Genomic DNA, 16,791 nt, shown 5'->3' with positions numbered 1-16,791 from the left:
GAGTAGGACTATTTCTTCCGCGTCTCATCCAACGGCTCTTTTGCTAGTTCCGAAACGTCATTTTAAAGCTGGTTGTGGAGGCTTGAGCCACTGATAGCAGACTAATGCAGTTATTAATGCAGCAAGTTATTAGAGAGAGAGAGAGAGAGAGAGAGAGAGAGAGAGAGAGAGAGAGAGAGAGAGAGAGAGAGAGCCTGTGTCCCTTTCAACAGCGTCAACTAATACGGAACTGTAAGAACAGCGCCTTCATTAATGTTACCTCATTAGTGAGAAATGTCATGTTTCTTTTATGTTGCTAAACTATTTTACTGATAAAATCGTTAGAGCAGCGCTGACATCACGTTTCTGTGCGAGTGTTTCCACACTGTATGTGTGCGCGTTTGAGTGGCAGAACAGAGAGAGCGGAAGAACAAGAGTAATGTGCGTTTCTTACATAATTAAACGTAATTTTGTGGAAATAAAACATGGAAATAATCTGTCCCTTTTATCATATTGTTTACTATATTTATTTGATTGGTCAGTGTCGTTGTGGGTTTTGGTTATTTGCTGTTGTTGGCTGTAAAGACATTTGCAATCGTTTGGCGAAGTGATATGGAACTGTAATGCGGTCAAGAGAGCAGCCTGGAACTGCGTTCGCTGTGCGTTTCCCAGAAAATAATTGCACACCTCAGAACGTTCATCAGCCAATCAGATTCAAGCATTCAACGGCCCCGTAGTATAAAGTGTGTTAAACTACAGAGAGCGATCAAAGAACACACTCTTTATAATGGCTGAAGCTGTCAATCACGTCGCGAGTGTATCTGCACACTTGCCCAAACTGCCGTTATAATGAATGACGCTGTTATGCTGCACAACAAAGCTCTTACTGCATTCATATTGGTGTCGTGTTTGCTGTTAGTTGTGGTGAAAGAATTTTGTGAGAGAAATAGCACTGCAATGACGAGATCACTGCATTCAAGCGATCAACAGACTGTCTGTCTCCTCAATGCTTATCACTGCAGCCTTTCATTTGATGGGAAAAGATCTAAAAAATAATGCTATAATCAACACTTTCACTTTCATTTTTTTGTTAGTCGACAGCTGTAATAGTAAAAAAACATAGTAAAAGTATTCGAGAGGGGTTTCAAATGTAATACGCATTTCAAATGCAAAGATGTCAGCCAATCACAACAGTGGACGTTTACACTGAAGTCCCACAGCAGGCACACCCCTTGAAACAAAGCATTCAAGCCAGAGGGCTAAAATCAGGATACACTCTAAAAAAAGTGGTTCTTGACTCGTAATCATAGGGGAACCTTTATAAGTGTTGTATAGCACCAATTTTGGTGCTTCAGTGGTTCTTCAGCGGTTCTTCACCGGTTCTTCACTGACTAAGGTGCTATATAGCACACCATATGCAGAACATGTTAAGATATGTAGCTATATAGCACCAAAAGTGGTTCCTCTATGATTACAACGAAGAACCACTTTTTGTGCCATATAGAACTTTTTTTTTAGAGTGTAGAAAAATGTGTTTATTTCTAAATTATGACATTTTATGATGAAAAATCATACTAACAATATAAGTACACCTCAGGAAACATAAAAAATAATTTTAAAAAATCCACGTCATGGGACCTTTAAATTGATCAAAGGTGACAGTAAAGATATTTATAATGTTACAAAAGTTTCTGTTCCCTGAGCTTTCTATTAATCAAAGAATCCTTTTTAAAAAAATGTGTTTTCCACAAAAATATTGGGCAGCAAAATATTGATTATAATAAGGACTATTATTAATAATTAGCATCAATAACAATTCATAAATAATTGAGCACCATATTAGAATGATTTCTGAAGGTTCACGTGACACTGAAAACTGAAATAATGATGCTTGACATTTTAAAATATATTATTTCAAAATATATTAATATAGAAATCTGTAATATTGTGAAATATTGCTATTTTTATCAAATAAATGCAGCCTTGGTAAGCATAAAAATGTGAATTATTCCAAACGTTTGATCAACAGTCTAAAAATCTAAAGCAGAATATAGTCATACAATTGCAAGGCACACCACTGGCCAATGTTGTCAAATGCGCACAGGCTGAATGATGTCAAGAATGTTTTGTGCAATTTTTCGATTCCCTGAGCTGCTGAAATATTCCCTTTTGAAGTCAGTCGAGGACACAATATAATATACTCTTACATTTTTAACACACTCTGAAGATTTAAGTCCACAGCATGTCAACAGAAATGACCGGCCTGCTGTGAAATCCCTATATTTGCACTCGCTCAGGATGCGTCCATAAAAGACCTACACCAGAAACGAGTGCATAGCCTGCTCTTCCAAAAGCCCCCTTTTTCTTCATTTGGTCACATATTTATCCATTATAGCCTCATCAAATTGATGGTTGCGGTTGTCTAGTTAGGTAACAAAACACAATACAAAGCCACCCCCTAATGCTCTGGAAGGCATAGTATATAAAAAGGTCTGCCTTCACTTGCCGTTGCATGTCACATTATGCACAAAAATGGTGCTAAATAGCAAGTGGTTCATTGGCTTGTAATCATAGGGGAACCACTTTAAGTGCGATATAGCATCAATCTTTAGGTGCTATACAGCACCTTTGGAGGTGACATTATATAGCACTCGCAGGGGGGGCCTTGAGATGATAGTAAATGATTGAAAACTTTACTTACAAAACATCAAGATATAGCCTAATTATTTGACTACATAAATAACACAAAGTATTAATATATGAATATAGCCTTTTTATTGAAGTTTGTGACATAATTTCGGTATATAACTAACTTCACAAACACCTCGAGCCTCTTATCAGTTACATCATAGACTGTAAAAAATATGGACGTAGTGTCCGTGACGTCACCCGTATGTTTCTGAAGAGCATTTTTGGAATCTAAAGTGGGCCGTGGCCATCTTGGCAGCGCCTCACCGGACGTGGGTGGAGCTGAGGTGCCTGGTTGCTGAAACCACACCCACCTAGCACCATAGTTGCAATCCACCTGTCACTCAAGTGGCCACGCCCTTAATTATGCAGAGCTTTAAGGCGTAATATAACTTAAACAGATGAAACAAAACCATTTTTTGTACCAGGCTGTAAAGTTTGTTACTGCTGTAAAGTTGGGGATTTTAACATGGGGGAGATGATTTGACTCCCTTTTGGAGCCTGTCTCTAGCGGCCTGTCGATGAATTTCAGTTGAAGTCACTTCAGTGTTAGCTTCAAGAGAGACCGCAGGAGGTTGCCACTTGGTTTAAATTCAGCCAATGACCATGTAGCTTTCTCTCATCCTCCAATTGTATTCCTCCTTCCACATAGTTTGCATACAGCCAGTTGCAGTCTAAATTGTCTTGTTGTATCCCACCACCACCCCATTCTCCTCCTTATATTTAGATCTGTTACTCCACTCTCTGTTTGATATGAATGGGAATTTACTACAATGGCAAATGCTATTTTGAATCACTTTTATGCTTTTCTGGGGTCAAAAAGTCTTGTGAGAACCACCTTATCTTCAAGAAATACACTGTATTTAATGTCATGACATATTCTTTGTATGGCAGTGGTGCTATATACCACCTTAACCACCCCAAAGAACCGCTGCAGAACCAGCGAAGAACCGCTGAAGAACCATACTGGGTTTAACAGGTTCTTAGGTTGCGGTGCTTAATAGCCCCTCAACCACCCCAAAGAACCGCTGGAAAAACGCTGAAGAACCAATTTTTTTGTGTGCATGTGCAATCATGTCAGAGGTAATTAAACATGTGAGAAGAATACAAATCAGAGCATTAAGGATACTGTGGGCACAACAATCAGTCGAGTTTAGTACTACTCAGTTAAAGAACAAACCTGAATAAACATTGGTCCTCAGTAGGCGCTGTCACTTCCAACTTCCAATTTAATTACTGCAGGAACATAAGCAACAACATTGTTAAAGTAATACAAACTTATTAATAGAAAACGACTACCAGTCGCTCTTGAAACAAGTTGTTATTAATGGTGCCGTTCCTCCAAGGGATTTCAGATTTCACCTTTCTTGTTCACACAGCCTGGAGCAGAATAACTTGTAGAGGATAAGGAGGCAATTAAAACACGCAATGTCAATCAACTGTTGTTTTAGAAAGTGGGGCAGAAATGTCAGTGATAAATAATTAGAATGGTGCCAAAAAATCTTCACAGACTCTCACTGTCAGTAGCAGTTTGCATTACATGCATTTGTGTCACTTTCCAAGAAAACAAGGGCAACGCCGTCCAGTGGAACTCATTGCTATGTAGAGCTTGTGAGTCCTGGGGATGTCTCCCGACAGCTCACTATCCCAGTTTAGCTGGACCCAGGCTAGATTGCAAACAGCAGATTTTTTTAATGGTCAGATGAGCAAAATGCTTATGTTAGAGTGGATGTTTACTGACCTTTACAGTGCCTTTAACTCTTCTTAAAGCTGGTTTCAAAACTCAGGGCTTGTGCCACTCAAGCTGTAACTTAATCCTGGATTTTGTCAAGAACGAAAGCACAAGCAATGAAACTAGACAGAGAAATCCCTTTTTCTCAAATGTCTCAGACTGTATGACCTGTTCACAAACTTCGCTAACATAAAAATCAAAAAGTATTATGGTATTACTGTGATTTCAGACAGGGTACAATAATAATACCATGTTTTAGACATTCTTTTAAGAATACAGTGTAGGTATGATATATTCGGAATCAGTATTATTTATATACCACCACAACAAATTAATGTAATTGGGGAAGATATTAATCTATATTGTTATTCACTTTATTTTCTACATATAGTTTTCTGTTTTTCTAACATACCTGGTAAATGAATTCCCTTATTTAATTCCCTACAAATAACCTTCTGAGCATTGACTGCTGAATATTTAAAATATGCTCCAAATGTGAAATGCATCTAGGCATATTCAGAATGGAGCACAGACAGCAAATCTTTGCAGAATTGAGTTTGCCTCGTCATGTGTGATATGTGACAAACTGTACAACATTGCCATCTACTGGCAAGCTGAACATCTAAACATCCTATTCACTGAGAAGAGAATAAAATATATATTTTATTTTAATTTGTATATTTTATTTTTTATTATTTGAATAGATTTGTTTGCATTCGTTCTACAGCAAGTAGATCTCTTTTTTACTTTTATTTAACTGTTTTAATGATTTCTAATTATTTTTTATCTACATTTTTGTCATCATTCAAACTTGATAGTGTTGTTGTAATGTTAGACCACTAGAGGGAACGCGACTCCTATTTCCTGTGAAACTGATTGTGGGTAATACAGCAGTTAATTAGTTTTGATAAAGCAGAAATACAAATATATTTCTGGCCATTTTCAGTTTCTAACTGTTATGCCATATTCCATTCGTTTTTCTAATCTGTTTCTTTAAAAGAAAAAGAAAAAACAATTAAGAATTACAGTTTTTCTCAGTCACTTTGGTACATTTCTCAGATCAGAATTGAAATTCTCAAAACTACCGGTTAAATCTTCATATCATTGTGTCACATGTGCACATCAAAAAAGCAGTTTCTCATTTCTTTGAACAAGTTGCAAATGCGTTTGTACATCCATGCAAATGATTATGTACAATTCTCTGCTGTTTCCTACATTATCAATTGCTTGATCAAAATGTATTATAATGGGTCTCTGTTGAATAGTCTCACCCCCCACAACATTTAGGCATTAGTTATAGCGCAAGTCTTTAAATGCAAAATGGTTGAACAAGTTGTCATAATATATAACGCATATTTCTATACATTTTCGTAACACGTGAACTAAGGATTTTGAGCAAGAGACTGGCTTTTGCAGGTAATCCATGGTGTTTTGCTGTTTGTAAAAAATGTTTTGAGAAATGCACTTACTGTTTTGCAAATGTCGAGGATGATTCGAGAAATGTAAAGCGACTGAAAAAAACTGTAAAATTTAATTTATTTAATAACAATATCAGTGCCCTCAGAAAGGCACACACACATGTTGGGTTTCTGATTTTAGTATAATGATTTTTATACTGTACACACTGTATATTTTGTTCCCTATTTTTTGCTTTTTTACATTTACATTTCCAAAAATACCCCCACAAGGACAAGGATTTCGATATTGCCATCTTTGTGGGGACATTTTGTCCCCATAACATAAGGTTTCACACACACACACACACACACACACACACACACACACACACACACACACACACACACACACACACACACACACACACACACACACACACACACACACACACACACACACACACACACACACACACACACACACACACACACACACACACACACACACACACACACACACACACACACACACACACATGATGAGTTTCCATGTTTTATGGGAAATTCCATAGACACAATGGTATAGACTGTATATTCTATTCCTTACCACTAAAACTATACCTATCACTGAAAACTTTCTGCATTTTTACATTTTCAAATAGATAGATAGATGATAGATAGATAGATAGATAGATAGATAGATAGATAGATAGATAGATAGATAGATAGATAGATAGATAGATAGATAGATAGATAGATAGATAGATAGATAGATAGATAGATAGATAGATAGATAGATAGATAGATAGATAGATAGATAGATAGATAGATAGATAGATAGATAGATAGATAGATAGATAGATAGATAGATAGATGTGTACCAACCATGTGCGTGTGTGTGTGCGCGCGTGTTTGTGTGATTATTTATCTACTGTGTTGCAAAATCAAATAAAAACTAATTGAAACTTCATATTTAAATTGTTCATTAATCATATCAGAACTGTTCTACTGTCAAGATTCCCAGATGCTGGACCTTGAGATGAAGTTGTTAGGAGACAAACGCTGGAGAAGTTTATAAAGATTGCCAAAACGTAAGCACTTTGAAATCAGTTGGAACATACTGTGGGAAAAAAAGATCAAACTGAACAGGCAGACAAGAGGGGCAGTTGTCAAAGAAATAAACAGAAGGCCAAAATGAGTGGGAGAATCTGTCCAGACATCAACAGCCTCATCAGCACTTCACTTACTCACCCACTTAAAGAGAGAGAATTGAAGGAAGCCACTTGTGACAAATGACATAGTTCCTAGAGTTTGTAAATGAGAAATGTAATTATTTCCTTTTGGTCAGTGTTCAATTGGACGAGGGATACTCTTGAATAAGATGTGTTGAATGCTATTAAACAAGAAATTATTTCAATGGGTGAAAAAAAAATCCAACAAAAGTTCCTTCCTTGGTCATTTTCAGTCAGTTTTGATCAACCGTGTGCTCTGAATCAAACCCGCCACGGTGATCTCTGCGGTTTCCAAAGACCTTAGTGGAAGTCTATTAGCTGGCAGGCTGAAACAGAGGCAATTTTCTTTTCTTTGAATAAGTAATCAAAAGGAACCATCAAAGTCGGCAATTACTGTTCCTCAAACGTGACTTAATTACATTCTATAGCTGTTCAAAGACAAATGTTTGCACAGAACACATTTGCCATCTGAAAGGGAAAATGAATGCCATTTCTTTTCTCTACTAATTAATATATTATAATGGGGATCAACCACATAATGGCTTCTACACGAACCGGATGCGCTTACACACCAATATAGCTTTTGAAACGAGCAATCAATTAGCTGTTCAGATGACACGGATCAAATTACTCTCAATCGATTGCCCCAGAATATTGCTTACCCCCCTTCTGTGTGTGTTTCTAAGTGTGATGAATGAGAGCCATTCTTAAGAATTATTCTTGGGGGTTGAGTTTTACAGCTATCCCCATTCTTACAGACTCAAACCAATGAGGGTTAAGATTTGTGGGGTAGATACAGAACAAACATCTCCCCCTCTAAATGACTGAAAAGGCCACAGAGAATATGAAGACTTCCTGCCACAAATCTCCCATTGATTTTCCTTTTAACACTAGCTAAATGGAGATGCGCTACAGCACTCTGTTTGATGAGACTGCTTTATATGTGAATACACATATGGACAAAAGCATACGCACAGTGCACAGACAAACATGTCCTCTGCCATCCGTCGAAATTAGCCTACAATTAGACTACAATCACCGCTACCACATATAGTGTTTAACCCATACTCTTGACACATACATTGAAATCTTAATAATGTACTCATTTTCCATTAGTGAACCAACTAGGTCCCACATGGGGAGCCCAGCTGGGTTTGCCCATGTGGGACCTACTTAGTTGACCCAAGTGGGCCCCAGATAAGATGCCCATTTTGAGCCCATGCCCACTCTGTACCCCTGTACATTCTAAAAAAAAAAGGTTCTATATGGCACCAAAAATGGTTCTTGGCTCGTAATCATAGGGGAACCTTTTTAAGTGCTATATAGCACCAATTTTGGTGCTTCAGAGGTTCTTCAGCGGTTCTTTGACTAAGGTGCTATATAGCACTGCTAACTAAGGTACTATATAGCAAGATATGGAGCTATATAGCACCAAAAGTGGTTCCTCTATGATTACGACGAAGAACCATTTTTGGTGCCATATAGAACCTTTTTTTTAGAGTGTAGCCCATGTTTAACCCATGTGGGCCCCACATACACGTGTTGGCTGGGAAGCATCATCCACCATAGAGCCCTTGTGTTATGTTTACATTACAAACATTTCTACTATTACAATAATCTATCTCCTATCTGACATTTTTTGCTATTTTTGCTTACATTTTAGAGAATGCTGTGCATAACCTAGCTTCAGCAATGTTCTGGCAATGTTTGAAGTTATTTACAAGCTCTCAATTATCTACAAAGCATCATTACAAAATACAAACTTAATTTTGATTATCCTTTGATTATTTGCCAATGTTACACACATGAAGGTAATGGAATGTAAAAGAATAATCGATTCGAGTCAGCAGAATCCATTCAGGAAATGTTTTAGCTACATATAAATTCCGTCTCTTGGATGGATTTATTGTTAGGTTTCAAACAAAGTTAATTGTCTGCAAAAGCATGGCTGGATCAATGGTGCATCGTTTGTGGGATGCTGTTGTTCGCATTATCCATTGGTATCCGGCAATGTCTTTGATTAACTGACAATAAATCCAACTGAGCTCATTTCCTAGATGGTTACTCTTTCGTACCCAACCTAAAGGTGAGTATTGATTATGTATCGGATTTCTAACCAAGTTCAGTATGCCTATGCAATCTCATTAGTAGGACTGGTTTATAACAAGTCAAGCAATCGCTAGCTAATGATTTGGTTTGTGTAATTAATTCTTTGGAGGGGTTTTTTGTTGTTGACATTTTCATTATAGAAGAGATTGATTTTGGTTTGATTTCAGTGGAATGAACCTTGTTAACAAGTGAGGAGCAATCAGTATACAATATGCTCAAAGAAAACATGATTGAATCAATGTTTATGGATCAATCAGAGAAATAAAAAAGTCACTTGCAGGGGCACAAGACACTGCATTAAGATGCAATGTGCAACATGGCAGATGTCTGGAAATGTATTTGTATGCTTGGTTTTGATTGTTTATTGATTCATACATTACAGCATGTTACATGATTTCTTTATGTATTCAATTGAATAGCCTACATAGGAATGTATTCAAACAAATAGGCCTGAATGATTTGTTTTTAGAGGGAAAATTAATACAACATTAATGTGGATTCTATATGCAAATGATAACGAGCTAAATTGTACTCATTAATACAATATTCTTCTGCTTCGTTGATTTGAAAGTTCAACTGCCATGCTAGTCTTCAGTAAACAGGTGGCGCTCATGCTCTTGATTCCTCCATACAATCAAGAAATAAAACTTCATAAAAGGTTTTATGATCATATGAGACGCTTAAATAAAGAAAGATGAAGCGTTAGAGGTGGCATGTTGTTTCATTACGAATAGTAAACAAACCCTTAGTGTTGGATGGCGTCATACTTGCTCTTATGTAGGCTAGTATGCGAAATGTTTGGAATTCTTAAAAGTGTGAATTCTATTTACAGAGTGCGTATTCTGATTAGTGTGCCAATAGACGCTTTCACCTGAGGTAGGCTAACCACAGCACAATTAGACTGTTTTTGATAATTGTCATTATTTTCACATTATTGTAGATTTACACATAAAAAAATAAAAAAATATCACAAAAAGCTTAGCGTTTTGTTTACAGCGTCTAGAGATAATTCATAGTAATAACGTCAGTGGCCAAAAAAATGGACAGAAATAAGGGTGTCAGATATGGATCGCAAAGTGGATTCCATTTCTGCTTGGACAGTCTTTGGATAATTCTTATTAAGTAAAGTGCTTAATGGTGCCTAATCAGCGAATATTCACTGTCCAACTGAGCCAAAAGGACCGACCTTTGCGGAGATCCGAACACATGCGCAGTGTCTTCTCACAGAGTGCGCGTACTTCGACCTTATCCACATTGTCGGTCAGCTGAGCGCGCAACAGTAGCCTACTCATATTTGCCATTCAATGTGGACTGACATGAACTTTGCATATCTTTATAAGAAATCGTTTAATTACTGAAGATATGATAAAGAAGATGCCAAAATGCCGAATATAGCGCAATGCCACGATATTACTGTTTAATCGTAATATTTTTTTTAAACTCTTAGTACTGTTTTTATTCTCCTCTCGTGGGGTGTGTCCAGCAGAGCAGCACTGAGCGCTTGTTGGAGTCTGTCCGGATGATGTCTGATCACTTGTTTCTCACTACTTGCACCAGTGCGCATCTGGCGCGCAATGGATTTACTGAGGAAATTCTTCTTTTTCGTATCTAACCAGTTTCCCTGCTCTCTGAATGGATCTGAATAAAGCGACGATGATATTCGGAACTTTTTGGATAATGTTGCTTGTCCTTGGTAAGTAGCGACGCATGTGTTCCAATATTTGTTTGCGCATTAAATCTTTAACAACTACAACAAATATGTAGCCTATATAATATTGTAATTTAGATGCATAGATATTTTGTTTTGTTTTTATAATGATGATTATTATAATAGTCTTTTATTATTATTTCTAAACCTCGCAGGAAACAGATCGATCTGTTTTATATATAAAAAAGTGTTTGTCTTTTACATATAAGTTGTCTCTAATTGTATAAATGGGGTCCACACAAGTAACTAGGTAAGTGAGATTACCATCATTAAGAACATTAGAAGATCTGTGACAGTTTTTCCATTCTGTCTAATTCCCATCTGTAACTTTTTCTTTTCCCTGCACAGATATAGTGCACTTCTCAAAGGCAGATGCGATCGCACAGTCTCGTTCGGTTCGACTGGACTGCGTTAGGGCTCATGAACAGTGTTTGGCGAAGTACGGCTGCAGCACTAAGTACCGCACCATGAGACAGTGTGTGGCCGGGAGAGCCAGTAACTTCAGCATGCTGGCTGAACCCGAGGCGCAGGACGAGTGCCGGAACGCCATAGAGTCTATGAAACAGAGTCCCCTGTACGACTGCAAGTGTAGGAGAGGAATGAAGAAAGAGAAGAACTGCCTGCGCATATTCTGGAGTATATACCAGAGTTTACAGGGTGAGCAGATCCATGTGTAACATCAAAAATGAAAAATTATCATGCTCTGTAAACCACTTTTTTTAGTCTTGGAAATGAATTATGCTGTTATAATTTATTTATAAAGTTAAAAAGTTCTGGTTCTAAGAATGATGCATGCAAACAATTTGAATTATCACTTGTTAAATTATTATATCTACCATATGGTTTATCTTCCAGCCAATGACTTGCTGGAGGACTCGCCATATGAGCCAGTAAACAGCCGTCTTTCTGATATTTTTCGTCTGGCTCCCATCATATCAGGTAAGTCTGATGTTAATATATATCCCCACCTCATGTCATGTCAGTTCACACTGCATACAAATCATTTGCCAGCTTTTTATTCTGTCTGTTGATTCTAAATATATGCATAATGTGCTAAATAAATGCACGTCTTAGGTATGTGTACGTCATATGTCTGGCAAATGAATGAATTTAAATGAGTGACCTGCCGGTGTCTGTCATTTATGAAAGTGTGCTTTGTAATGGATTTTAGAGATTTGAGTGAACAGGTTTTGAGTGATGTCCTTGGAAAAGAGTCAATGCCTAATGCATTCCTATAGAGGACTAACAGAACAAGTGCTGCTTGAAGGAGAAGGGATAGTTACGCCCTGTAGATGGCGCTGGTCCTCCCCTGTTCAACTACTGTGAGGTCTGCTGGTGTTGAAGATAACACTGACTGCATCTCTCAATCTGAGCTGTGCTTGACTGTAAGTTCTGCAGTAAATCTCCATGGTGACAGATAGTAGCTCTGTTCCAAAACCTAGTGAGCTGCCTCACTGCCAACTGCCTACATGGGCAGCATTCTAACCATCATGGAAACTCATTAGTGAGACTCTCATAAGGAGGACTCTGCGTAGACAGCACCTCCGTGCGGTACACAAATAGTACTCCGCACCCATTTTGAGACTCGACTAGTAATTGATTTCAATAGCGTTTGACATTATGTTGCCATGCTAAGAGTGAAATACCATAGGCATTATTTCGGTATTGAGCGAATCGTTTATTTGAGTTTTTATACATAGATGCTTAGAAGGCAGAATTATTCAGTTGCATACCTTTTTGAACAGCCTGTGATGCACTAGGTTTTGGCAGAGAACAAGTGTCTGTGGTCTGTATTTGCATTTGTTTGGATTAAAAAATACATTTACTGTAGTTGTTCTATTTAGAACATGTGGGCTTTATATGAAAGTACATTTGATGTAGAGAGACACTCTCCCCTTACATTTCCCTCTCATTCCACTTCAAATCAATAAAGCTGGACGAGAAACACAGCTTCTGAGATTGCAGCCTTGTTCTTTCCTGAAGCGCTAATCAATGTGCTTATATATAAAAATAAGCTTAAATTTACTGGTTTAAACAGCTGTTAATTCTTTAATCATCAGTCTGGTACTATTAGAGCATTATTACGAAAGGATCAAGGTTTGCTGTGCATCCGTGTATGTGTGTTGTTGACTGCTTGTGTGTATTTGTAGCAGCAGACTACAGGTGTTGAACATCACCCAGGAGAGAGATATTCATTTGAATTATTTATATTTCAATGCAAAATGCAAATGAATATTAATTCCACTCATATCTAGAGCAATTCCATGAAGAAGGAAAAAAAGTGCACCAGAAAAATGTGGAAAAGGTGCACCGGTTCTGGCACGTCCAGCAACCCCAGTAATAATTCACAGCTGGTCTATACAGGAGTGAGCAGGATGTTTATGGCTGCTGCCAGTGCAGCTTCAATAAAAACTGATTTGGTTGAGAGACTCAGAGCTGCTGTGCCAGATTTCTACATGGCACAGATGGAGAGACATTCGTGTTCTTGAGGTGGTGCAATGTCAGGGTTATATAGGCCTGATGAATCTGTAGAGAACCATGCATCCACTGCATCACCTAAGAATGGTACCAAACCTTTTGTAACAGAATAGTGTGGAGCGTGAAGGATAGTTCGGTCATGACAACTCTCTGAGAGATTGGCATGGTAATGAATATGGCAATATTAATATATTTGGTCTGGGCGGAATGGTACAGAGACCTGCTATTGCCAATACATTCATGAACATTGCTGTGAGCATGTAAGACATGCTGCTGCTGCTGCACTTGTAACATACATTAAATAAACCCGTAGCATATCTATACAGGTGGAGCTGGGGAAGGTGGAGGGTTTCTGAAAGTGCGCTGCAGACTGCTAACAGCAAACTACCAGCATTTTAATGTTGAGCCGCAGCTCATTGGCCACTGATGCAAAAGTAAACAATCAGCTGCGCTATGTAGATAATGATGTGATCTCTACCAAATTAGTTAAAGAAGTAGTTCACTATAAAATGAAAATTACCCCATGATTTACTCACCCTCAAGCCATTCAAGCCAATGGCAGTGATTGGGTCCACTGAGTTTGAAACTCAAAAAAGTACATCCATCCATAATAAAAATACTCCACACCGGGGGTTAATAAAGGCCTTCTGAAGCGAATCGATGCGGTTTTGTAAGAAAAATATCCTAATGTAAAACTTTATAAAGTAAAATATCCAGCTTCCAAAAGGCCGCTTTCCATATGCAAATTACAAAAAAAAAGCAAAACTGGCGCAATGCATTACGTCGGACGTAGCTTAAGCACTTTGAACTGCTACAGGCGTTACACTTTCTGCGTAAATTTACTTTATAAAGTTTTAAGTATGGATATTTTTCTTTCAAAACCCCATCGATTCGCTTCAAAAGGGCTTTAATAACCCACCAGAGCCGTGTGGAGTATGTTTATTATGGATGGATGTGCTTTTTTGAGTTTCAAACTCAATGGACCCGTCACTGCCATTATAAAGCTTTGAAGTGTCAGGATATTTATTAATATAACTCCAATTGTGTTCATCAGAAAGAAGAAAGTCATGTACACATAAGATGGCTTAAGGGTGAGTAAATCGTGCAGCCTGCGCCATTTAGAGTTTCATGCTAGAACTAGGTATTAAGTTACTTGTACAGTGCCTAATATGCCCCCAAAAAATCTCCAACGTTGGTGTCCAACGTGTTTCTTGTGAGAAAAGTATTTTTATATTTACTGTCATGAACCACTGAATTAGCCCACACGCCGGATCCCAATAATAACTGACCCTAATCTTTTACTCTCAGTGGGACATCTCTTTACAACACCTTGTGTGGGTGTTTTCAGGCTTTTCACAGCAGAAATGGATACTTCAGTCTGAGGCTCATTCACACAGTGCCAACAAGCACCAAATTCCAATGGTTGCTGGGTTTTGTTTGATCAGTGTATTATCCTTTTGGTGTTGTCTTGTCAGTCAGTGTGTGCATGGCTGTACATACTGTAAATACAACAGCAAACTTCAGTGTCCATGTTGGGTCACTGTGATTTTTCCAAGTAAGTCATATTTTGTTGATTCCAATCTGAAAATTTTGTCTTAACCATATCCCAACCCCTAAACCTAACCCTATCCTTAAAATCAGAGAGAAATGATGGTGAAAAACACTGATGTAGAAGCACCTAACCCTGGATGTAAGCCTAAACTTAAAATAAACTGCTAACTTGACCCTCAAATCTGATTGGTTGATTGGAATAAACAACAATGTTGATCCAGGAACACGTACTTGGTGAAATCACGTTCATCGTGATCATTTAGTCATGTTTTTATTCAAAGTGACTTTCAAATGAGGAACATCACAAGCAATGTGTGATTACTACTACAGGGATCATATCACTTAAACTTGTTACAAACAACTTGATTGTGGAAGACTTGAGTTTTGGCTTTAACTGTGAAAGACTTGAGATTTGGCTTTGACTGTGAAAGACTTGAGATTTGGCTTTGACTGTGAAAGACTTGAGACTTGAGACTCTGTGACAGAGACTTGTGACTGCGTCTGGGGCACAGCATTGAGCCTGTCATGTCAGTACAGAATATCCTTAAGGGAAACATGATGCCAAGCAAAGAGACAGAAACATAGTCAACAGAGTATCAGCTTTCTCAAACTCTTTTCATAGTCCTGACTAACAGAAATGCCTGGTCATCTAATTGTAGGCAGCTCTCCGGGGCTCTAATGCAAAAACGCCAGTGTTTCAGTAAATGTGTTAAGGTTACACTTCTTGTCAGAAACATAACTGAGATCAATATAAATGGCCACATTAAGCATCTAATTATTGCTGAGCAAGACATTTCACTCTCCAACTTAGCATTTTAAACTTTAACAAACTAATTATTCTCCATAAAGATGCATCATTGAGGTATAGCAGTCAAAACAGATCGGACAATTACGCAGGTTTTATGTCATGTTTATAGAAGCCGGGTTATAGACCTGATGCCTCTTAGATGACTCAGTTATTGTAAGTAGGCATTGTCAGAATTGAGTCTTTGTTCAGAATGCGTCTGTATGCTATATGCTGTGCAGGCACTTTCTGTCCTGTTTATTTGATGCCACACCCTGCAGCTTTACATAGCTTTTGTAACAGATCCTCTTGAGCTGTGGGATCACAGGAAAAAGGAAGGGGGAAAAATCAACCAAGGAGGAAAGACATGACCTGTTTAGTGAAAAAGTACCCGCAGAATTGTACTGAATTGTGGTTGCCAGTAGGCAAGCCAATTAGTGATATTATAGCTTATTAGATCAAATGGATTGTTTACCCAAAAATGAACACTCTGTCAACATTTACTCACTTTCACGTCAATCCAAACCTGTATGACTTTCTCTATGTAGAACACTGTTTTTGTACATCCAATTAAAGTCAATGGGGTATAAAAAAAAAAACACCGAACACAAAATGCCTTTATAGGGTTTTACATGTCTACCTTTATTTAAAATACAATTTTAATGGCCATTAGTCATAAGACAGTATGTATAAGACTTAGTAGACGTCTATCTAACCACTATATGGGTCTTTCTTTGTCTTTCAGTGTTATGGCAAAAGAAATATGTTTATTGTGCCATTAATCATGAGACATTCATACCAAATATCTACTGGAATACATTCGCCTGAAAATTCTTGAATTAAAACAGGTCATTTCCATAAATCAATAAAGAAAGCGGTCACGAGAGAAGAAGAATGATCATACTGTCACTGTAGAGCGTGAGTTGTGGCACCTGATCAGTGAGGAGCTGGAGCAATGAAGACAGAGAACGGCAGCCATTGTTGGATTAATAAATAAATGAACCGTAGGGAAAATGAAAGGGATAGTTACCCCCAAAATCAAAATGCTGTCATTATTTACTCACCCTCATGTCTACCCAAACCTGTTTTTCTTCTGTGGAACACAAAAGTAATGTAAAAATAAAGTCAAATAA

At 37.8% G+C, this 16,791-nt stretch overlaps 1 protein-coding gene across 1 annotated transcript in view; it reads left to right on the top strand.

The window, feature by feature from the left end:
* The first annotated feature begins 10,393 nt into the window (after window positions 1-10,393).
* Window positions 10,394-16,791, top strand: part of gfra1b (gdnf family receptor alpha 1b) — a 43,244-nt gene continuing 36,846 nt past the window's right edge. Inside the window, exons 1-3 of the mRNA XM_079845926.1 lie at window positions 10,394-10,830; window positions 11,194-11,502; window positions 11,701-11,784. Coding sequence (XP_079702052.1) covers window positions 10,770-10,830; window positions 11,194-11,502; window positions 11,701-11,784 — 454 coding nt within the window. The 5' untranslated portion in view covers window positions 10,394-10,769. The remainder of the gene's footprint in view (window positions 10,831-11,193; window positions 11,503-11,700; window positions 11,785-16,791) is intronic.

This window comes from Gobio gobio (assembly GCF_949357685.1).
Source record: "Gobio gobio genome assembly, chromosome: 20".
NCBI lineage: Eukaryota > Metazoa > Chordata > Actinopteri > Cypriniformes > Gobionidae > Gobio > Gobio gobio.
This window is presented reverse-complemented; position numbering and strand designations above follow the sequence as displayed.